At 42.7% G+C, this 25,674-nt stretch overlaps 1 protein-coding gene across 1 annotated transcript in view; it reads left to right on the forward strand.

Annotated features, from left to right (window-relative positions):
* The window catches only part of LOC126356526 (fatty-acid amide hydrolase 2-A-like), a 215,681-nt gene that overhangs the window by 97,632 nt on the left and 92,375 nt on the right, over positions 1-25,674 (forward strand). The window contains exons 3-4 of the mRNA XM_050007378.1: positions 3,799-4,009; positions 15,799-16,016. Of these exons, the coding sequence (XP_049863335.1) occupies positions 3,799-4,009; positions 15,799-16,016 (429 nt within the window). The remainder of the gene's footprint in view (positions 1-3,798; positions 4,010-15,798; positions 16,017-25,674) is intronic.

The raw sequence follows: 25,674 nt of genomic DNA on the forward strand, positions 1-25,674 counted from the left end.
TCCACAATGCTCCAGAACATTCCACAGCATTCGAGAGTATTTTGGAATGTTCGTCAATGCTCTAGAATATTTCAGGATGTTTCCAAATATTCTGAAGTCTTCCCGAATGTTCCAGTCTATTCCCGAACATTCAAGATCATTGTGGAACATTCCGGAACATTCTGGGATGTGTGGAATGCTCTCGAATACCCTCGAATGTTCTAGATATTTCTAGAGGCCGAAACTTTCACGTCCTTATATCTTCAAAACCAAGCCTTCAGGTAAAAACGGGAACCTTCTTCATGGTTGGAGGACTGAGGGCTACCACACCAAATAACTCCTTTGGTCGTGCAGGGACTCGTTTCTGAGTTTTAGCGGCGCGGACATTGTACACTTAATTTTATAATACATAATGATGACGAACTACATTTTCACATATTATATTTTCTTTATTTGTCATGTCATCTTGATAATAGAATATCAAACATCCTAAACAGTGAAATCTACAAGCTTGCTCCACTATTTTAATGTAAACTACCAATTTTTAATGCACTGGATATTTTCCCTTGACTAGCTTTACTTTAGCTTTGTTAAATATACATCCAAGTTGTTTGTTTGAAACCGAGCTGAAGAGCCGATATTAAAAAATCGTCCTTTGAAGTAAGATTATTTTAAGTAATAACGATATATTATAGGAGCTAGTCTAATCTGCCCAATAGTAGCTGCGATAATCTTTCTCTGGGTTAATTTTTATGAATCAATAAATGATTGTAACCATTCCTTTCTGTAAGTAAGTAAGTAATTCCCCATAATATGCTAACCATAACTGAAGGTAAATGAGAGGTCAATTAATAGTCTTTTTTATTGTCAGTCCGCAGCTCTTCGCAATGCGCTCTGTGTTGTATAGTCAACAGGCAGCTTGAATGTTACCTCGAAATTAGGTTTAATGTAGCATATCGTCTCCGAATGCGAATTCCTTAACGACTGGACGTGCACCACTAATAATTACCAAAATCAATTAAGATATGTTTGAAAGCTTAAAATAAAACTCATATTATTGCAATTTTTCCTCCTATCTACGTGATTATGTAGCTCTCAATTCGTTCGAGCAATCAGTCATTCATAATATGAAACACAGTCATAGCTCATTCACTCAAATGATTCAGAAATTTTACTTGTTAGAATGAAATCAGGCGATGATTCTCCTTTTCTGCAGGCTTGTGCTTTGCAGCTGTCTGCCAATCTGTACAAATAAAATGCCTCGTAATTTTGGGAGCGTTGTGTAATCAGTCGGGAAACCTCAGATCAAGCGGATGAAGTTTAACCTTCCGAAGAAGTAATGGAGCTCTTGGATTATTAAATTCAGGTTCGTATCCAGTCTTTCGGAAGTTCCCTTCTGATTAACAACTACGCAATATATCTATGAATATCATTAATTCTAAAATGTCAAATACACACCTTTTGTATGAAGGAGCAATATATATATATATATATATATATATATATATATCCCTTTTAATCGAACAGTTCGTCTGTTATCTTTTGTCATAAATCTCAATATTCAGATTACAATTCTTCAAACCACGCTCAGGCTAATCGGCACGAAGACAATCTAGGAAGCTTTTTTCTTCTAACAACCACCAGAGAGAGTACTACAAAGAATAATTATGCGCTCATGGCATAGCTATTGTATGAAACTACTTTGCGCGTGGATTCTGCGAGTATGAAGATAGAAAATTAGTAAACGTCTTTCAAGGATAGAACTGTATCAGAATAATTCATCGAATATAGAGAGATATTACATTATGAACTCCATCGTTTCATCTCGGACAATGAATAACATCAGAAAGCAAATCCGTGGTCGGGCAGCGCACAAGATAGCCTCTGCAGTGATCCTATATTCCCTGGTGTATGACATTTTCGTAACTTATTTCATAATATATTATATGGCCCCTGATGGTAGCAGCAAACCTCTAACTCAGGAGAAGTTTCTGCTACCATTCTCTGTTAGATATCCTATGGCTGAAGACCAGTTGCAATGTTTTTATTGTTTTATAAACAGTTCAGTGTAGCAGTTACTCTTTGTCCTTTGTACACGTCGCATGAAATAAAGTTTAAATCTCGGGCAGATACGAGCTACCTATGCACTTAATTCATGTAGGTTATTAATTTTTAAATCATCTTGAGTCATCTTTCCTGGAAGAAAAGCGTGACACAAATCTGGGGTGTTTCTTCTTATATTTCTTAAAATACAATTGCGTTGCTCAGGATTGTCATTTTTTTATCTCCAGGAATATTCATTTGCTTCCCCATTTTGACACGGATTAAGGAAAAACTTGGAAAAACCCGAGCAAAGCCTACAACCCAGAGTTGTACAATCTAACCCTGTTGCGGGAATCCAAGTAATGTTGCTAGCAGTAGGACGTAGGCAGTGTGGTAAATGGAGATTTGGATTAATCCGGGAAGTGTGCACGATAGGCCACATGGTTAGGGCGATTGCTCACGGTAAGCGGGAAATCCGGGTTCGAGTCCCAGTCCAGCACAAATTGACATGTGTCACCTGTAGATAATACACTGAGGTGATAAAAGTCATGGGATGCCTCCTAATATCGTGACGCACCTCCTTTTGCCCAGGGCAGTTCAGCAACTCGATATGGAATGGATTCAACAAGCTACTGGATGTCCCCTGCAGAAATATTGAGGCAAGCAGATCTCTATAGCCGTTCATAATTGCGAAAGTGTCGCCGGTGTAGAATTTTGTGCGCGAACTGGCGTCTTGATTACGTCTCATAAATGTTCTATGAGGTTCATGTCGGGCAATCTTAGTGGCCAGATCATTCGCTCGAATTGTCAGAATGTTCTTCAAACCAATAGACCCTTACCGAACTGAAATCGGGCCGTGTGGTTCTAGGCGCTTCAGTCTGGAACCGCTACGGTCGCAGGTTCTAATCCTGCCTCGGGCATGGATGTGTGTGATGTCCTTACGTTAGTTAGATTTAAGTAGTTCTACGTTCTAGGGGACTGATGACCACAGATGTTAAGTCCTATAGTGCTCAGAGCCATTTGAACTATTTGAACTGAAATCGGAACTAATCTGACCAGACCAAGGTTTCACAGTCGTCTAGGACCCAATTGATATGGTCAAGAACCCAGGAGAGACGTGCAGGCGATATCGTGCTGTTAGCAAAGAGACTCGCGTCAGTCGTCTCCTGCAACAGCCCATTAGCCTCAGATTTCTCCCCACTGTCCTAACGGATATGTTAGTCGTACGTCAACATGGATTTCTGCGGTTATTTCATGCAGTGTTGCGAGTCTGTTAGCACTGGCAACTCTACGGAAACGCTGCTGCTCTCAGTCGTTAAGGGAAGGACGTCGCCCAGTGCGTTGTCCGTGGTGAGAGGTAATGGATGAAATTTGGTATTCTCGGTACACTCTTGACACTGTAGATATCGGAATATTGAATTCCGAAATGGAATGTCCAATAGGTGTAGCTCCATCTACCAATCCTCGTTCAAAGTCTGTTAATAGCAGTCGTGAGGCCATAATCAGGTCTGAAACCTTCTCACATGAATCACCTGCGTACAAACGACAGCGCGGCCAATATCCTACCCTTTTGTACCTGCTGTACGCAACACAACCGTAATCTGATTATGTGCATATCGCTATCCCGTGACTTCTGTCACCTCAGTGTATGTACATACTGGGTCTCCATACCTAATATAGAAGGTGTCAAAGAATTCCCAATTGCGAATAAATTGTGTAGTTTATGAATAAGGGCATGTCGACGGGCGTGTGAGTGACGTTGGTGCTTCTTTGCAGCTATCTAGCGAGCGCGTCGTGCGGGCGTACAGTGAGCGGGTGCGGCTGGTGCAGCCGGTGGTGAACGCCGTGGTGGAGGACCGGCTGGCCGCCGCCCTAGAGGAGGCGCGCCGCGTCGACCACCTGCTGGCCGTGGGGGCGGCGCCGCCCCCGGAACAGCAGCCTCTGCTCGGCGTGCCGCTCACCGTCAAGGGCAGCTTCGCCGTCCAGGGTACGTGTCTCCCAAAAGTCATGTAGTGTCCCACCGTGACGCCTTCTTCGTGAGGACGATTGTTCAAACCCACGTCCATCCATCCAGATTTACGTTTTATGTGATTTCACAAGCTGCAACATGGTCGCGAATAAAACATTGAACCGAATATGGAATAAATTTCCTTTACTTTACGTCTATGGTCACAAATTTTTTGTCATCAGACAACTGGTTTCGGTCTGTAATGATCGTTTTCTGTTCTGTTTTATAAAAACATGTCCTAATGTACTGCTAATTTTGTGTTTAACATTTGACGATGCCACTATGGCTGCAGTACATAAGGACATGTTTTTATAAAACAGATCTGAAGATGGTCATTACAGTCTGATGACAAAAAATTTGTGACCACAGACGTAAAGTAAAGGAAATTTATGTGATTTCCCTAAATCGCATCAAGGCAAATGCCGGGATGGTTCCTATCAAAGGGTACGGCCAATTTCCGTCCATCTCCTTGACCCAATCCGAGCTTGTGCTCCGTCTCTCATGACCTCGATGTTGATGGGACGTTGAACCCAATCTTCCTCCCTCCTCCTTCCTGGCGCCTTTTCACAAGGGACTTGTTTCACATCGTACGCCTAAGATGATTCCCATCATGGATGGTGCACGTTTAGACGCGAGAGTTAGTTAGTTAGTATCATGTTCCATGGATCATCTTGTACGATAAATCGTAATGAGGTGGAACGAGTCATTTTACGTTTGCATTGGAAATTAATTGGTACATATGGTAAGGTTCTGAACATTTCTAAGTTTTTTCCCAAAAGAGAAAATGATATACAGATGTTGTTAGTAAATCCTGCACATTGCAGTAATAGAATTCTTCTACGGTCTAGAATGAATCGGCAAGGAAAAACTGTCTCACTTTATTTTAGAATATTACTTTGCTGTCTGTCAGACATTCTATGGCATTGGATAAGTGATCAAAAACTTTTTACAGATTTTTGCACCTCTTTCTGTGCTAAAGGCACCATTAATGTGGAGTAATAAAAGTAATTTTTCCTTCTGTTATTATACTTGTGTACGTCACTGTTCCTTTTGAACTGTAGTGGATCATTCGCAACGAACTTCGTGAGGGAATAAACTAATGTGAAGTAGTAGTCTGAATGCCCAACTCCATAAACAGATATCTACAGTATGATCCTAGGTGAGTGCTAAATATTATTCTTACAGCACAGTTCTGAGAAATGAAGACCTTCTTTCTTAAAGATGAGTTACCCTAGAATATTATCCCATATGACATTATTAGAAACAAATATGCAAAATGTCTCTCCTCAGTTCTTGTTATGATTCTAAATGTGACTGAACTAAGTTATTTTAGGAGTACCAAAGTGTTTAAATTCTCATAAATATGGAAACCTAAGAATTTGGAAGTTTCCTCTTCTTTGTTATTTCCTCGTCATGTATTACACTCTCATTGGTGTAGTACTCCTATATGTGCAGAACTGATTTTTTTTTAATTGAAGAGTGAGAACGTTCGTAGAGAGCCAGTCAATGAAACTTTTAATAACAATGTTTACCATTTCTTCTGTTTCTGTATGTACACTTGGATTGGTTACAGTACTAGTGTCATCTCTAGCAAGAAATAATTCTATTTGTTGTATATTATGCGGAAGAGTGTTTACATATATGAGGAACATTAGTGGACCTTACATTGAGCCTTGGGAAACCCATATGATTTCTCCCTAGTCAGAATTACAGCATTGGACTACATTGGTTGAACGACTAAGCACAACTTTCTGCATCCTTTTAGTCGGATATGACATTATCCATTGGTTGGCCGTGTCATCAGTCCCATAAAACTTCTATTTATCTATTACAATATTGTGATTCACTCAGTCAAATGCCTAGGTCGCAGAAAATAAGAACCGACGCTGTTTTACTAATTAATGCTCGTAAAACCTGCGAAGTGAACATTTAAATGGTATTCGCAGTAGAGCAACCCTTCTGAAACGCAAACTGTGATTTATTTAGGATATTATTGTTGCTTAGATACTATTCTAGAATACATCTCCTTCTGAAAGATTTTGCAAAATGATGTCAGCGGAGAGACAGGTCGGTGGTTATTGACGTCTCTCTTATCACCTTTCTTAAAGGGGAGATTAACAACGACACATTTCAGTCTCTGGAAAAATGCCTTGAGTTTGATACATTACATATTTCAGATAAGACTGGGCTTATTACATGGGAACAAATCTTTAGTACTCTGTTAGAAATACTGTCGAAACGAGGTGTGCTTTTATTTTTGAGAGAATATATAATTGAAACTTCCTGGCAGATTAAAACTGTGTGCCCGACCGAGGGTCGAACTCGGGACCTTTGCCTTTTGCGGGCAAGTGGTAGAGCACTTGCCCGCGAAAGGCAAAGGTCCCGAGTTCGAGTCTCGGTCGGGCACACAGTTTTAATCTGCCAGGAAGTTTCATATCAGCGCACACTCCGCTGCAGAGTGAAAATCTCATTCTAAAATGTATAATTGTTTTTAATTGCAGAAGAAAAAATTGTGGATGCATTCGTATGATTTAATTTTATGAGAATTACTTTTTCTATATCCCGCAGCGATTTTTCTTTTTAACTGTTTGTCCCTGTCCTTTCTACAAGTAGTAGTCTGTAATCAAGTTTAATGAGCCCATCTATGTTCTACGGCATCAACGTGGGTAGTATGAACATAAGATTAATATAACTAGTGACATGCTTTGGCTTTGCACAGGTAGCAATAAGTATCTACGGCGGGACGACTTGCCTAGCTTAGCGCTAAAAAATATATATACACATACCTTCCTAGTGAGTCAGTCAGTTTATTAGTGAAAACTATTAAAATCTCTAGAATACTTTCTGAAACTAGCCTTCACGCACAGACAAAAATGGTTCAAATGGCTGTGAGCACTTTGGGACTTTCTGAGGTCATCAGTCTCCTAGAACTTAGAACTACTTAAACTTAACTAACCTAAGGACATCACACACATCCATGCCCGAGGCAGGATTCGAACCTGCGACCGTAGAGGTCGCGCGGCTCCAGACTCTAGCGCCAAGAACCGCTCGACCACCCCGGCCGGCTCACACACAGACAGATGAACGTGTTATTGCCAGCTTATGTATTTATTCCAGTCTTATATTAGTCCATTCCTCCTGGGCGCTCTCTCTCTATGACCAGCACCTCCACTCCCTTCCCACCCATCTCTTCCTTCACCCTCTCTCTCTCTCTGCCCATCTCCTCCTCCACTCTCTCTGTCCATCTCCTCCTCCAACCTCTCTCTATCCTTATCCTCGTCCCCCCATCTGTATCCATCTCCTTCTTTCCCTCTGTATCTCTATCATCTGCTTTCCTGTCCCCTTTCACGTCATCACATCCACCACAGGAGGCTGGTGGATCTTACCCCCAACCCCCACGGTATTTCTTTTCAGATGGTTTGTACAGAGTTTGGTTGAAATCGTTCCAGGTGTCTTGGATGAGCTTTCTATCCGTGGTTTTGCCCAGGTATTTAACAAATTTCGCACATTTCTTGTACACGCATTTCACCTGCATCTCTAGCGAATTTCACCTTGCACCTTCATTTTCACCCAGCTCAATGTTTATGACATCGTATCCCCCGAACGATGTGTCGTGCAGTGATATAATTTTGCAGGTACATTCACTGTGGATACTGTCTGCAAAAGATATCGCGAATACAGTGAATAAGGCAGTAATAAATTAAAACCTCATGCTCCATACGGCAGATTTACTGCATGAACCGTGAAATTGTTGTAAGCGATAAAACTTTTCCTTGCATCATTTTCTGGGGATCAGAGAGAAAAAGATTCGTAAAGATTTGAAATTGTTTCAAGTCTGTTGTAGGTTAATAAATGGTCTCATACTCAAATAATGAGTAAATAACGTATGGGTATTCACGAGTCGTGGGCTACGCTGCTTTTTCACCCTGACACCCACCCAAGGGCGCCCATACAATAGTTTGTAGAGGCGAGGGGGGGGAGGGGGAAGGAATACCTGTGGGCGTGGAGTATTTTTAATATTTTTAAGACGAATAGCAATTGTAAGGAGCCATTAAAAAGATCCAATTACGACCCTGTAATATACCGGCATAATACCGACACTTCAATCATTTTCTTGAAAGAAAACCTCTTGAATACACTATATTTTTGCCTTTCTCTGTCTGGGAGCTAGCGGGGTGAGGCAGTTCGGGGGTGGGTCTCCTCTCCTTTGATCGATGGATAGTTCATACCACTACAGCGGTTATCCTCAGCCAGTAAGTGATATGTCTACCAAGTTTGGTTAAAATCGGTCCAGTGGTTTAGAAGGAGATGTGGATCGTACATACATCCATGTTTACAATACACAGATGGAAAAGAAGTCCCATCATCAAGAAGGAGATAAATTAAGTTAGTAGGCGTTTCTCAACATCTGAAAGATGACATCTGCTCCAATTTCACCCCAGCTGCTTAGAGTGTACCTAGTAGCGCCACTACGAGGAAGCAAGTCAAGTTTGCTTTAGATACCGTGTTGTAACGGTCACGAGCGTTAGTAACCTTCGTGATTGGACGTAATGAGTAGATGTTAGTCAAGAATGCCTTTAAGATGACGAAGACGCCATTATAAAGAGTTCACTGAGTTTGAACGAGGTCGTGGAATAGGACTACGAGAAGCTGGATGTGCCTTCCATGGTATTGCAGAAAGGCTCGACAGGGATGTAGCCACAGTACGTGATTGCTAGCTGCGGTGGTCACGGAAAGGTATGGTCGCAAGAAGACCGTGAAACGTCCCCTTAGAACAATTTATACAAGACTGGTCTATGTGAAACGTCCTCTTTGAACAATTATACACGACTGTGCTTAAACTGACACACAATAGTTTTTAGCGCAACGCAATATGACTTTCAATAATCCCTACAAGAGAATGGCCCTGACTAACATTAACCTTTATGTTTCACAAATCACTTACCTCACAAAAATCTTCGTTACTCGAACTACTGCAATACAGTAAGCGCCACTACTGCCAGCTAACTAAAAGATTCAAACTACGGAAGTCACTAACTACTGATAGGCACAGTTAGCAAATGAAAGATTTTAATAGGGAACAAACAATGTATTTACCTATATAGTCATAATATATATATATCAGTTCATGACACCAATTCTTACAAATTTCAAAACTCCGCCATCTCTCTCCCCACGTCCACCACTGCTGGCGGCTCACCTCCAACTGCGCAACGCTACGCGCTGTTAGCATCCAGCTGCTGCTGCCCAACACTACAATGGCAGACAACAATGCAAACCAGCCACAGACTGCACACGGCACAGGCAGTGATTTTTATACAGAGCGCTACGTGGCAGCGGCGTTACCAATAAAAAAACCTAAACAGCCTACTTACAACCGGGCTGCGGACGACCATGTGGCACTAACGAAAGGAAGGCCGTCATATTTGGAGTACGGCTCTGGTGCATCAGCCTGCGTCTGCAGCAGCAATTTTAGCAGTAGTTGGTACCATATTGACAAAGGAATTGTTACAAGTCGGCTACTTCAGGGACAGCTCCGAGCCACAACAGTGTGTGTCCATTGACTGCAAACCACCACCGTTTGCGACTTCACTTGTGCCAAGCGACAGCTCACTGGAGGGCGAATTCGAGATCTGTTGCGTTTCCTGATAAAAGCCGGATCCTACTCGGTTCGGTGTCAGCGACGGGCGTGGATTGGTTGGAAGGAGGGCAGGTGAGCGCCAGCAACCAACCTGTCTGCGTGCTAGACACGCTGGTAACTACAGCTGGAGTTATGGTCTAGGGCGCGACTTCATATGACAGAGGAGCATTCTCGTGATTATCCCACGCACCTTGACTGCAAGTCTATATGTCAGTTTGGGGATTCAACCCGTCGTTCTGCCATTCATGAACAGAATACCAGTGGGTATTTTCCAACAGAATAATGCTCGCCCACATACTTTCGATCATCGATCTTTTTCCAGTCGAACACGTATCGGACATCATCGGACGACAACTCCAGCATCATCCACAAACAGCATTAATTGACCTACTGAGTGCAACAGGCATGGAGATCCACCCCACAAACTGACATCCGACACCTGTACGACACAATGCATACACGTGTGCATGTCTACATTCAACATTCTGGCGGTTAAACAAGCTATTATTGCACCAGCAATTCGCATTTGCGATGATTTTTCTCGCGCTTACCCGTAATCTTGCAACGTTAATAACCTAAAGATGTTGCCTAGACAAATGTATTCCTGAAATTTCATTACTCTACATAGAGTATTTCTTGGTGTTGCGATTTTTTTTTTTTCGTCAGTCTAGCGGCCGTCCCCAGCTTCGCACGGGTAGCAGGAGTTGTCCCGCCGGACGGCTTGTCTGGCCTAGCTGTAATTTTGTTTACTTGGCGCTTTGTAGAGTTATGATTAAAAATCTGAAAACACCATTAATTAACTTAACACCAACACATTCTTATAAATTAAACGAGTTAAGCAAAACAGGTCACTTTCTGGCTTACTGCAGCGCCAAAAGTCGTGAGCGGACTGCCCGACAGCTACCCGCCAACAGTGCGAGCTGTACATAAAGGGCGTCGCGTCCCCACGACTGCTCCTTTGTCAGCGGGGCAGTTGCGCTTGTCCGACACGAGTGTCAAAATCCCTGTAGCAATTTCTGAAAGTAGCCTTCACATACAGACAGAAAAAAACCGCGGTGTGCGACTAATTAATCGTACTTCAGCCAATTTGTACCAAATATTTATAAATTACTTGCACGAACCTTCCTCGTGAATCGGTGTATCTGTTAGTGAAAACGTTATCAAAATCCCTGCAATAGTTCCTGAGATTAGTTTTCATATATAGGCAAAAAAAGTCGATAGCGTAATTTAATTTACGACGTGTATAGAGATAGAATGTTTCTACATATGTATAGATTTTGTAATAATACCTTCGTGAGACTGAGTGTCCTGGCGCAAGTCCTTCAGTTGGACGTCACTTAGCCGATTTGCGTCTACTATCCATTTATCCAACTGGTAAAAGGCGACGTGAGTTTAAAGTGAAATCCGGAACACGTTTCGTGCCTAGCGACTGGTCCACGTCATTTTAAATATCTCATCTTTTTGTCAGCGTTTATTGTCGTCTCAAATTGGAAATTTGTGGTAAGATCTTATGGGACCAAACTGCTGATGTCATCGGTCCCTAAGCTTAAACACTATTTAATCTAACTTAAACTAACCCATGCTAAGGACGATACACACACCCATGCCCGAGGGAGGACTCGAACCTCCGACGGAGGCAGCCGCGAGGACCGCGACAGGACGCCCGAGACCGCGCGGCTACATCGCCCGGCTACTGTCGTCTCAGTAGGGTCTTTACTTGTCCCTTAGCTGAAGAGCAGGTTTAATGTACCGCTGATGCCCACCTCCCTCCGATATGAGGCGAGGGAGGATGAAATAACAACAAAAACAAAAAGATGTACAACATAAATCTTCGCCAAGCTTTGCTTCTCGCTGTAGTTGTGGCAGCTGTCCACATTGAAGCTTTTTACGCCGGATACCGCCTCCTCTGTAACTGACCGGTTCATAGCTCCTATCATAGATAACAGATAACTACATTTATATTACACATTCATCATTAATGTAATGGTGTATACATAGGTCTTCTCCTTGAATCAGTAAATCTATTGGTGAAAATAGTGTAAAAGTCCCTATAATAGGTTCTGAGATTAGATGCCACAAAAATGCTGGAAGAACGCTGTGGGTCACTAATTTACGAGGCCGTGCTGAAAAGTAATGCCCCCGAATTTGTTTATCTGCAAACTCTCAAATCTTTTTAAATAAAACAAACATTATTAAAATTCTGCACCTTTGTTGTTCGTGTCTACATACTTATTTACCAACACACTGGTGACAAACTCATTTCTCCGAAAGAGATACCTGTTTATTGGTACCATCACTGTAGAATTATTTAACTGGTTAGATAAAAAATCTACTCACTGAGCGGCGGCGGAACACACACCTAAAAGATGGTTGTAGTTGCCAAGCTTTCCGTTGACGGAGCAACAATCGCACCTCTTCTTGCATAGGTTCACCAGCTCAAACGAAAGTCCTCGACGGTGTCCTTTTAAGTTTGAGAACCAGATGAAAACTGGATGAGGCTAAGTTGGGAGGATAATCGATGGCAATGAATCCAAGACGTCGAAATGATACAGGTGTCGCAACGTTCGTGTGCGGCCTGGGATTTTCATGCTGAAAGAGAGGGTGCTCCACGTGTGGAAGAATCTTCTGCGATTACAAACTTAGTTACAGCACGCTGCTTCTCATCCGCCGACATAGTTACGGTGCACACCGCCATGTTAGACGCTACAACTCTGCTATCTCTAACAGCAGATAGCTGGAAATATGTATACACGAAGAATAAAAATGTAGAATGTCAATAACGTATGTTTTATTTAAAAAGTTTTAAGAGATTTCACATAAGAAATATCGAGATACCGTTTTTCAGCACGCCCTCGTAGTAATATGTACAGACATAGCTCAATTGAAGCTGTTTGTGCGATCTTGTTTTATCTTTCTTTCACTAATTTAGAGTTTGGGAAAGTAGGTGTGTACAGCATATTTGTTCTACCATGATTCATCACATTTCTATAAAATTTATACATCTACTTTAAAGTTTAAGCCACTGAGGTGAGGAAATTCACTTTCAGGGCTTTGAGGCTCTGAGCCCTATGGGACTTAACATCTGTGGTCATCAGTCCCCTAGAACTTATAACTACTTAAACCTACCTAACCTAAGGACATCACACACATCCATGCCCGAGGCAGGATTCGAACCTGCGACCGTAGCAGTCGCGCGGTTCCGGACTGCGCGCCTAGAACCGCTAGACCACCGCGGCCGGCGAAATTCACTTTCAAATGTGGATTGTAATTGTTTATAATCAATTTTTAGTCAGTCTGCACAAGTCACTGCTTGAGCGGTGGGCAATTGTCTGGTCAACTGGCTGTCAATTCGGGTGATGGAAAAAAAATCTAAATCAGCGGTTGCTTTACAGTTTACACTTAGTGAAAACAAGATGAAGTGCAACTTGGTCACGTCGTCAGCTTCAGTGTATGCATGGCTAAGTAGGTAGTGGTTAAAAAAGTTTGTTTTAAGATGGAGAGAGCTGTTACTGGTAAACAGCGATTTTCATCAGTATGTGAATGGAAGTAGTTAGAGTCAACTGTGGCGGTGTGATACCACATTTATTTTGTTAGGAAAATATGATACAAAAACTTTGCATCCCGATTTTGTGTCCCCAAAACGGGAGTAGGACGGGAATTCCTCTTTATAACAATAATTTTAGGCCAGATTAGTTTTAATATTGTAACGTCTTAAAACTACAATTATTGGTGGCAGCCAAACTGGCGGTAACTGTTGTATAGGCTCATTGATTTGAAGAAGGATTCCAGTATTGCAGACAGACCTTCCTGGAATGTAGTTGGCACTTAGGACCAGACAGGGAATGGCGTTCTAGCAGATTTACAGACTTGCGGCTGGACTCGCTTGTATGATAGGCAGAACATTTTGCAGGAACAGTCGTTTACGGTGGCAGCAGAAGATAGCGTTTCCCCTGACGGTCTTGTGTTTTCTTGCGGGCTCCTAGTTTTAAAAGAGTTTTCAGAAAGACCAGTCAACTTCACTTTTGTCAGTGTTCCTGGAGCAGTAAACATTTAGCGTCCGCCTAGTCAGTGTCAGTCACTTATAAGAGTAGTGACAGGCTTTTAAAATCAAGCAAGGCATTTAGCATTCTTCTTCTTCTGCCTTTATCCCGCACCTACACGGGGACGGCATGGTTGTTATCATATTTGGCAGTGTTAGTGTTAGAGGGCGCCCGGATGCCCTTCATGACACCGCCCGTGAAGATGTCCCTCTGCTTCCTCATTTTGGCTGCATTGAATCAGCAGCTGAGAAACCCCCTTTCGCCTATCATACCTCACAACGATTGCTAACAACATTGCTGAACGAAACTTGTTATGTACAGCACTGGCTCCGATCTAGACTTCAGCCACTTTATTCAAGGTTTTTAGCAGGATCGGGTCCCATGCTTGCAAAACAACACATTGTTTGCGTTTCACTCATTGGAAGTGGTGGGTATGCAAGGTGTATTACTACAAGAAGTAGTTTTAGTCTTATTGTTTAGCTAATGTTTGAAAATTAAGTTGCGTAGTGTGGGTTATTGTTCAAATTACTGAAATAATATTTTCGTACATACTGAGGTGGCAGAAGTCATGCGGTACCTCCTAATGTCGTGTCGGACCTCCTTTTGCCAGAGATAGTGCAGCAACTCGACGCAGCATATACTGAACAAGTCGCTGGGAAACCCCGGCAGAAATATAGGGCCATGATGCCTCTATTTCTGTCTATAATAGCGAAAGTGTCGCCGGTGCAGAATTTTGCCCACGAACTGATCTCTCGGTCATGTCCCAAAAACGCTTGATGAGATCCGCGTCGAGAGATCTGAGTGGCATTCGCTCAAATTGTCCGGAACGTTCTCCAATCCAATCGTGAACAATTGTGTCCTCGTGACACATTTGGGGACATGAAGTCCGTGAATAACTGCAGATAGTCTCCAAGTTGTAATTTCCAATCAATGATCGGTTCAGTTGGACCGGAGGATCCAGTCCACTCCACGCAAACACAGCCTACGCCATTATGGTGCAACCACAAGCCTGCACAGTGGAGTGTTGACAACTGGGATCCATGGCTTCGTGTGGTCTGCGCCATTTTCGAACCCTACCATCAGCTCTTACTAAATGAATTCGGGACTTATCAGACCAGGCCACCGAGCGAGGTGGCGCAGTGGTTAGCACACTGGACTCTCATTCGGGAGGACGACGATTCAATCCCGCGTCCGGCCATCCTGATTTAGGTTTTCCGTGAGTTCCCTAAATCACTCCAGGCAAATGTCGGGATGGTTCCTTTCAAAGGGCGCGGCCGACTTCCTTCCCCATCCTTCCCTAATCCGATGAGACCGATGACTTCGCTGTTTGGTCTCTTCCTCCAAATAATCCAATCCAAATCCAGACCAGGCCACGGTTTTACAGTAGTCTAAAGTCCATTCGATAGGGTCACAAGCCCAGGAGCAGCGATGCAGGCGATGTAGTGCTGTCAGCAAAGGCACTCGAGTCGGACGTCTGCTGGCGTAGCCCATTAACGCTACATTTGGGAACACTGTCCTAACGTATACGTTCGTCGTACATCCCACATTGACTTCTGCGGTTATTTGACGCAGTGTTGCTTGGCTGTTAACACGGACAACTCAACAAAAATGTCGCTGCTCTCGTTTAAGTGAAGGCCGTCAGCTGCTGCAGTGTTCTTGGTCAGAGGTACTGCTTGAAATTTGGGATTCTCGACACACTGTTGACATTGTGTACCTCGGAATCTACCATCCCACGTTCAAAGTGTGGTAATTCCCGTCTTGGGGCCATAATGACGTCGGAAACTTCTTCTCATGAGTCACCTGAGTACAAATGACAGCCCCACCAATGCACTGCCGTTTTATACATTGTGTACGCAATACTACCGCCATCTGTATATGTGCATACCGATATCCTCTGTCTTTACTCACCTCATCGTATGTCATCATCTTATATGAAAATAAAATAATACGACTGAAAAAAGAGTATATTTTACTGACTGGGAGTCTTGCAGATCATCAGCGTCCCTCGTGACCGTAAACCCAACCTGATAGGGAGGGAAGGGTCCGCAGAGCACGAGACTGAGAGCTGGCTGTGTACATATTGGCAGGGCTGAGCCACGCGTGCGGACGGCTGTCGCACGCGGCGGTGAAGGCGGACCGCGACGCGGAGGCGGTGAGCCGCCTCAGGGAGGCCGGCGCCATCCCGCTGCTGGTGAGCACCACGCCCGAGCTGGGCCTCTGCTACGAGACCTATGAGAAGATCCACGGCGTTACCCGCAACCCCTACGACACCAGGCGCACCCCCGGCGGCTCATCTGGCGGCGAGGTAGGTGACTTTGCAGAAGGTGCTCTAAGCATTAGCATTAGTCTTGTAATTTGCATCGATTTCACCGTGGCTATTTGGTGGAACTTGATTACACAGAGACACGTTTTCGCCCGTTGTTTACAATGACAAAGACACGTAGTATACTGCACGCAGAATAATATGGCCAGCAGATGCGCACACAGTAGGGTAGGTGTGGGGAGAGTGCTAGTGGTGGTGGTGGTGGTGGTGGTGGTGGTGGTGGTGGCGGCGGTGGTGGTGGTGGGTGGGTGGGGGGATGCCCAGGGCTAAAAAGATCTGTCGCCTCTGCATTGTTTAGTATGTAAAAAGAATTTGCAGTGATTTATTTTCGCCTGGCTTTGTAACTTTCAGAGAAGTGTCACGAGTGGTGAATTTTGGATAAAACCTATGTTTCTCTTGTTGCCGAATTAAAATTTGCTGCGTTTGCCAAAACAAAGTGGAGTTTACACAATGTCACCTCACTATCACGTTATGAAGAAGCATTGCGAGATAATTCTGAAACAGTGGTTTATTAAGTTTATTAAGTGAAGAACTGAGGAAAAGTAAGGTCAATAGCTTATAAAAGAGCACATCCCCAGTAGAAAAATGAATGTATAACATCTTTACTTACTTTGTTTCAAAACACAACGATATTTCTCGTTTCACCAGCTATACATGGCCCTTAAAAATTACTTTCTTTCTTCGAGATAGTTTGTAATTAGTGAAGTAACACTGTAGCAATGAAGTTTTGCATGTTAACCATATGGCGAAATACTCTCCTCTTTGCAAGTTAATATTTGCCAAAATTTCATTTCAACATCTCAAACCATTTATGAAATATAAGAAATGTTGTATTTCATTCTGGTTTTATTGTTGGCGCACACTGATACAAATGACTATGCTACATCATATCAATGTTCTTGAGATTAGTGACAGATGGGGACCTTTACCCGAGTCTAAAGTAAAATTCAATGTGTTACCTAAATTTCATACGCAGCAACATATTGTGGAATATGCACCAAATGCAAAACGTAGCGACCCCTCAAATGTATTTTATTCCAGTCTTTGATCACAATGTAAAGTCCTTCGACGATGACCGGTTTCAGTCAGTAATGCCTTTCTTCAGATCTGCACGTCCTAAACTGACAAAACCGAAATGGCATCGTCAAAACATATAAATACACTCACCATGCCATTTCCGCTTTATCAAATTAGGAACAGAAATAAATATGGTCATTACTGACTGAAATCGGTCATCGTCGAAGGACTTCACGTTGTGAGCAAAGACTGGAATAAAAAAATTTGACAGTGCCTACACCACTGTTGCATTCGCGACTATGTCGCAGCTTGTTAAAGATAGCGACCTCTATTTTTCATTGAAAACTTTTTCGAACTTTGCACAGTGTATTATTTAAATGCAAATATCTCACTATATATGAGCATTAAGCAAATGAAGGGCACGTCATTGTCAAGGCGTCATATGAAGCTACAAGTAATGTGAAATGAAATTTTTTACTCAGTAGTTTCTGTAAAATCGGTTGAGAAAGATTGCAGGGCGGGCCCCGATTCTGTCGTCGCTTACCGGCCGAAAGTGGGCAAACAATGTAGGTCTCCCATTCTGAAGAAGTGAATGAATGAACTCGGCCATCGCTTTCGATGAAAATTCGTCGGTGTGCATTGGCCACCACATTTGGCGTGAACTCTGTCTAGTGTTGCCCGATCCAATCGGGACTTATGGGCCCATCGGTATCGACATATCACAGTGTCATCCTCTGCTTATGGCATTACGTCATTAGATGCCACATAGAGGGGTGTAGAGTAATCATCCCTGTCTCCTGGTCATGGTCAGTTTTCATGACCTGGAGCAGCTACTACTTGGCCAAGAAGCTTCTCACTTGGCATCACGAAGCTGAGTGCACCTCGTACCAGGCCTGCCACAAACGAAAAATTCCTGGCAGTGCTGGCAATCGAACTCCAGTTCCCTGTATGGTAGTCAGCTGTACTGACCACTGTTTTTTTATAGGAACCTTCCTGGCGCCCGTAAGGAGGGCGGGTGCAAAGTGGCCAGGGGTCGCAACCTGAGGCCTGGCCACCATGTCCCGTTACCAACCTCCAGAAACCAAGGAAAACGTAGCGAACGTGGAGTAGAGGAACAATGAACATCAATGATTTATTTGTTTATTTTCCTTTTTTAAAAAACAAAATTGGCATTAATACCACCGAGAATAGCAAGAAATTGGCGTCGCCAGGAGGAGGGCGCAGCAAGACATCAGAGTCATTGACGTTATCGGCGTACAGTTTTCCCGAGAAGAACATTCCAATGACCAGAAAATATATAGGTTCTAAGTGTGGAAGAGGCTGAGATCAACTCTTTATGACAAGAACACTTCAGCTATGGGGTGGGTTAAGAACGACACTGCAAAGGAAATTGGAGAAAATTGTCTGTATATTGGATTGTGGACAACTGGACAAAGGCGCTGATTAAGGAACTGCCAAAAACCAAGGATGCTTTTCTCGCCATCAGTAAACAAGAAGTGAAGTGCGTGCCCACAAATCCACTTCACAGAGCTCATCTTCGCTTTTGGGAAGTATCCCGCGCCCAGAAAGAGGAGCTCTAGAGTAGGTATCTGATGAGAAGTCGTACGGATAATTAGAAGCAACATCTATCGCACCAAGAACCAGACACCACTTTCCGATCTGTGTCCAATACTTCACAGGTGATACACAACAAGGTGTCTACAAGATGAATCCGTTGCAGGCGTAACCATCATACTTGCTTCTAATTGAGAGTAAGGTACCATGCAGACTGGATGTCAGTGTCAAGATAAGGAGCGCATATCGATCGTCAAACGGCTCGCCATTCGACGTGGGGATGCTTCCCCTCAACCAAATTCGGTGACCTGCGCTGTTGAAGAGAGCCATATATCACCTTCATGGATGTCAGATGTAGAAGACAGGAGACGGCAGTCAGTTGGTCCAGGCTGCCGGTAACATTAGGTAACTGAAACGCTGTCTGAAGTAGCCATTGTTGTCTGTACATCGACATGGAGACTTTTGTTACCAAAAGAAGACTGTCTGGGTTTTACTGAGCTTAAGTCAACTACTGGCACTTCGATTGCAGAAGCCATCGATGAAGACCTCAAGATACTGGAGCTGAGCTATCAAAATCTTTGTGGACAGGGATATGATGGCGGCTCAAACATGGCTGGGAAATTTAAAGGAGTTCAAGCTCTTATTTTAAGTAAACAACCGTTGGCTATTTATATCCACTGTTTTAGCCACTCTTTGAACTTGTGCATTTCTAAGTCTTGTGATTCTCCAACAGAAGTATGATGGGAAATGTAGGATCAGTTTCAGCAATCTTGTCTGCCTCTGCAAACAGAAAAAATTCCCTAGAGGAAGCTATATCACGACTGCTTTACGGAGTCAAAGAAGACAAAGTTGAAGGCAATGTGTCCAACAAAATGGGTGGAAAGACACGATACCCTTATTACTTTCAAGGAGCTATTTGTCCCGGTCGTGACCTTGCTTGACGAACATTCAAGTAGTCGTGAAACCAACGTAGAAACAGGTAGTAAAGCTTGCATGTTTAGTTCTGCTGTCCGAAGAGGAGACTTTGTAGTAGCTTTTGCAACTGCAGCATATTGCATCTCTTTAACTCTAAGACTAAACGAACAGCTCCAAAGTCCTAAAATGGATTTAACAACTGCCTTAAATGGCTTTGAGCACTATGGGACTTAACACCTGAGGTCATCAGTCCCCCAGAACTTAGAACTACTTAATCTTAACTAACCTAAGGACAACATACACATCCATGACCGAGGCAGGATTCGAACGTGCGACCGTAGCGGTCTCGCGGTTCCAGAATGAAGCGCCTAGAGCCACTCCGCCACTCCGGCCGGCTCTGCCTTAAATCATGTCAATGATGTGCTTGGGGTGTTCTAAACTGGCAGGAGATATTGGAAGTGTAATAGCAATGCCAAGACTATTTCAACACAGACCAAAAGAGACTACGTTTCTGCTTCAAAAGTCGAGGAATACTTCAGGCGAACAGTATTTTTACCTGTTGTGGATCGTTTTATTGTCGAGCTAAGAACAAGAGTTCCCCAAGAATTTCGCACCATATTACCACTTGAAGGTCTTATTCCTTCATAGCGTTTAAAATACAGTGAGGATGAAGTGATCCAGGCATCCGGGAGTTTTTGTTGGGTTCTTCGCTTTTAATGAAAGGAGAGCTAAAACTATGGAAGAAAAACTGGGTTTATGAAAGGAAAAGACCTGAAACAGCAACTTAAGCTTTAAAGAACTGTGACATGCAGTTTTTCCCCAATGCATATGTTTTACTTCAAATACTTGGGACTATTCCTGTCACCACAAGCACTCCTGAACGAAGCTTCTCTACTCTGAGACGAATGAAGACTTATTTGCGTAACACAATTGGGCAGGTGCGACTAAATGGATTGCCTCTTGCAAATGTCCATAAAGAAAGAGATATGGACACTGAAAATACCATTGACATAGTCAGTAAAAGGAAACAGAGATGAATGAGCACGACAAATTGGGCAGAAGACGGAAATATCCTGTGAATTGTGTTATAGAATTGTTTTTATATCCATGTCAAGTTCAAGTTTTTACATTCATGTCACCTTCTGTATCCAGAAAATTAATGAAAACTTATTTGTTGTAAGTTGACCTTTTTTATGGTTTATGTAATTTATAAAATCTATCATTTGAAAATAAGGTTTTTTTTTACCCTGAACTCTACAACAGTTACCAAAAACTACTTGAAGCAACACCAAATTTTACCAATTTGTCGGCGGAGGACCCCAATTCTCCTCTTGTTAAGCGATATTCCATTCCCCCAACTCCCCTCCCCCCATTAGCCCCCCCCCCTTCCTTGACCGACTTCTAGAATCGCCCCTGCCCAAGACCATCTATATTGGTTCCATTGAGTCCAAGAAGAATGCTGAAGCTTAGATGGGTAGATCACGCAACTAATGAGGAGGTATTGAATAGAATAGGGGAGAAGATGAGTTTATGGTACAACTTGACAAGAAGAAGGGACCGGTTGGTAGGGAATGTTCTGAGGCATCAAGGGATCACAAATTTAGTATGGGAGGGCAGCGTGGAGGGTAAAAATCGTAGAGGGAGACCAAGAGATGAATACCCTAAGCAGATTCAGAAGGATGTAGGTTACAGTAAGTACTGGGAGATGAAGAAGCTTGCACAGGATAGAGTAGCATGGAGAGCTGCATCAAACCAGTCTCAGGACTGAAGACCACAACAACAACAACAACGGGTAGAATCTTCACGTCTCCATGATGTTGTTGCGAAAGTGCTACAATATTTCGACGAACATATGTAGGTGAAACACCTTTTTTTTTCCATTATGAAACTAATTGGGTCACGATTACGTGGCAAACCTGAGTGCGTGAATCTTTGAATTTCTCCGTGTATATGCCGACGGTTTTTACTAGACAAAACTTATATTGTGCCTTCAGCACGCCAAACATAAATAAATAATACTGAAAATTTGTTCTGTTTTTGATCTATATTGTTGACAAGAGGGAGAAAATAAAACCATGTCACATGCAGTGCAACTGCATTGCCATTTAAATGAGGCATGTTCGCAGTTTCCCCCTCTTCCCCGTCATCACGATCAGATTACGGGGCGAGGCGGTGAGGTAAATGCGCCAGCCAGATGGAGCGCTATGGCACTCGTGCCAGGGCTCACCCCGCAAGACGAAATACTGGCCATCACTGCCCAGTGACATAGCTCTCAGTCCAAAAAAAGTGGATTAATAAAAAATAATGAAAAGTCCAGATGGTGGTTTTAATTAATGCTTAATGTGTGCTACATAGCCTCCCCATACTTATTTTACAACGCACAAACATTCGTACAACATGTGAGACTAAAAAGCTTTTCATGCTTTCGCCCATCACAAAATTATGTGAACATTTATATTTGCGTCAGTATGTTTTTATCGATTGCATTTTAATTGCTGCAGTTTCCCTGTAGAAAATAACAGTTCGTTTAGCTAGCACTTTTTCCAGGTCTCTATTTAGTTTCATTAGAAGCTATATGTGTCTTTTTGCTCAGTTAAGCTATAACTGAATCATTACCTGTTCTGCTGCTGAAATGCAGCAGACAGGTAGAACTTTACATGTAGCTTAAAGCATAGGTGGGCAACTGGCGACCCTGAGGTCGGATCCAATCCGTGATTGGTTTCTATCTGGCCAGTTGAAGAAATTTTTGGGAGATAGGTAGGTCGGTAGGTAGGTAGAGAGAAAGAGAGAAGAGAGAGAGAGACTCGCTCGGATGTTCGCAATTGCTGTGTACAACTTCATACACAGTGGCACAGAGAGGTAAGCTTCAGAGTGGTGCAGCAACTGCCATCGTAGGAAAGCTTGTGAGCAGCAGAAATAAGCGAACTGTTGCTAATAAAACATTTTTGATTTTCACAGTGGTTTCCATTTCGCAACCGATCGGAACTTACTTTCCGATAGCCCTCGTGTACCACTGACGATGTAGTGCGCAGACGTGCTCGCTGGCGTTTATTTCCCACAATTCATTTTAACATAACATGAAATGCAGATTTGAGTCACTAATAATATGAACGCAATTAACGCATATCGACAGAATCTACGTAAATCTCTGCACACCGTTCTAAACTACCAGAGGGAAACTGATTCTTAGTCATGCCTTACGGCGGCTGTTGTTCTTCCGGGAAAGGCAACTACCTCTCCACAAACGTTGCGCGCTTTTCTGTTCACAGATAGACCACACACCCTCAGCACTTCTTGTCCATTTATCTTATGTGAATAAACACATTTTCTTAAGGTCCCGTTTATATAGTGGAGCCGTTGTCAGTTAAATTACTTATTTGGAGGTGTTACATGTCGCTTCATGGAATGACAAGGGCATGATGACAGTGGCAAACAAACTTTGATATTATCAGTCCAACTCATCCAATAATGTGGTGTTCACTTCAGCAGAAAACACTCATAGAAATTTGAGAACCAAGAGTCATTTACCAATAAAGCCAATTTATGGATAGAACTGATCAGGCTGATCATATATTTGACTCTTTACAGTATCAATCAGGGGTACGAAACGTTGCTTCCGCATTACTGTGCATTTTGCCGGCGTAGCCAAACACAACGCATGGCAGCAGCACTGGGAGGATGGTAGTAAATTGGCCACATGGCATTTCGTCGAAGAATCATCACTAAACTAAACTAAACTGAAACTTCCTTGTTGCTATTCAAAGAGGAAGACCATCTAAAGCTGCAAAAGTGATTCTATATGCAACAAGCTGGAACACTATGTTGCAGATTTGTCACTAGATCCTATTTCGATAAAGAAGGACGAAATTCACTGTCGTCAACGTCAGAAAAAATTTCAACATTGTTCATTAACTGTAGTGTTCCACTTAATGTTTCTTGTTGTATACCGTTCCATAGAAAAACAGATATAGACGGTATTGATTTGAAGTTTACGTAGTGGCATTGTGTTAAGCACATGTATATACAGATGAAGTCCTTCCATAAATATGGTATTTTTTAAATATGCAAATAAAAGCTCTGCTATCCTGTGTAATACTGTTGTAAACGAAGGAATAGACCTCCTCGGAGTAGGATCTGGCTCAGCTTTAATAATTTAACCCTAGATTACTACACCGTCATAAATTTACGATTACAGCTGGTATCTCTCTGCGGTTCTCTCCAATGTGGATACATGAGCGAAACGTGCTTTTGACTACCTTTATGGCAAACATTGTTGTTAACGGTGGCTGTATTATTTATTGCCTAATTCCAGCAGTTTGCTGACACTGATTCTCTTGTCACAAAGCCGGCCGGTGTGGCCGAGTGGTTCTAGGCGCTTCAGTCAAGAAACGCGCGACCGCTACGGTCGCAGGTTCGAATCCTGCCTCGGTCATGGATGTGTGTGATATCCTTAGGATAGTTAGGTTTTAGTAGTTCTAAGTTCTAGAGGTCTGATGACCTCAGATGTTAAGTCCCATAGTGCTCAGAGGCATTTTTTCTTGTCATAGATCTTATGAATGTTTAGCAACACTCTGACTGTTTTTAAAAGTCGGCGTAGTTCTTTTATCACCTACAATTTATCCTACTGTGGCATCTTAGGTGAAATATCAAGCAGTCACAGAAGACTGCAGGTTTATATCACTCTGGCTCTATTCAGTGCTAATCTCGCCCCTTGCTTCTGAAATTATCACATTATAGATGCTGCTGAGATTCATTTTGATACTTGATTTACTTAAAGAAGTTGATAAAGGCATAGCCAATGGAGAATTTAGTGAAGAGGAAGATTTCGTGGAAAAAAATAATGTTTGTACAGATGGTAGTACCCAGACTTTGAAGTAGCAAATCAGGGAAACAAGGAATCGGAAGAAGACTCCCTGTGTGACCTTGGAAGTGTAAGCTTGTTCTTCCTTAGATGTAATAGTAGTGCCTAAGGCAGAAGACTCTACTTATATTGTGTAAAATATTCTTGGAGCTACAATAATTTGTAACGTGTGCATAACATGAATTATGATCTTTTGCAATAACATTTCCAACAGTAAAAGTGTCATTATAGGGTATAAAACAGGACTTTTGTACTTACTTTGTGTGTAACACACTATTGGAGATCTAGTAATTGTAATTAACTAGTGCGTAGCCTATAAATTATTACTTATTTTGGATAAATTTAGAGTAATAAAGTTTACGATGGTTTAGTAGCAATGTAACATTTTCCCCATGTACTGCTCTAAGGGTAAATGAAAGTATTGTATCACATAACGTTGACCAGTTTTATCCATGTCGACGAATTCATTGAGAACATTCACTATTGATGTCTAACAAACAGATACAAAACTACGTCAAAATTCACACTAAAAAGGTTGGTACTTTAAACCATAGCCATTTGTTACAAACAACAACTGATGTCTACACGTTCAGGAGCAACCCTCGTATGTCTATGGATATTTATTTTAAAAAGGCAACTTATGCCTGAGGGAGGGAAGTGAGTAGGCGTTAAATAATACTCTGAGGTGACCGAAGTCATGCTATACCACCTAACATCGAGTCGGACCTCCTTCCACCTGGCATAATGCGGCAACTCGACGTAGCACAGACTCTACAATTCGTTGGAAGTTCCCTGCACATACATTGCGCCATGTTGCCTCTGCAGCAGCGATAACTCTGAAAGCGTTGCCGGCGCAGGTTATTGTGCACGAAGCGACGTCTTGATTATGTCCCATAAATCTTCAACGTTATTCATGTCGGGGGATCTGAACGGCCAAATAGTTCGCTCAAATTGGCCGGAATCTTCTTCATACCAGATGCGAACAGTTGTGGCCCGAAAAAGTGACAGCATCGTTTCGCAACATGAAGTCCAAAATAGTTGCAAACAGTCCCCAAGTAGCCGAACATAATTTTTTCCAGTCAATGATCGGTTCAGTTGGACCAAAAGACCCAGTTTGTTCCACGCAAACGCAGCCCACACCATTATGGAGCCACTACCAGCTTGCACAGTGCTTTGTTGACAACTTAGGCCAAGGCTTCGAGAGGTTTGCGCCACAGTCAAACGCTACCATCAGCTCTTACCAACTGAAATCGGGACTCATCTGATCAGGCCACGGATTTCCAGTGGTGTAGG

This window comes from Schistocerca gregaria, chromosome 1, assembly GCF_023897955.1.
Source record: "Schistocerca gregaria isolate iqSchGreg1 chromosome 1, iqSchGreg1.2, whole genome shotgun sequence".
Classification (NCBI taxonomy): domain Eukaryota; kingdom Metazoa; phylum Arthropoda; class Insecta; order Orthoptera; family Acrididae; genus Schistocerca; species Schistocerca gregaria.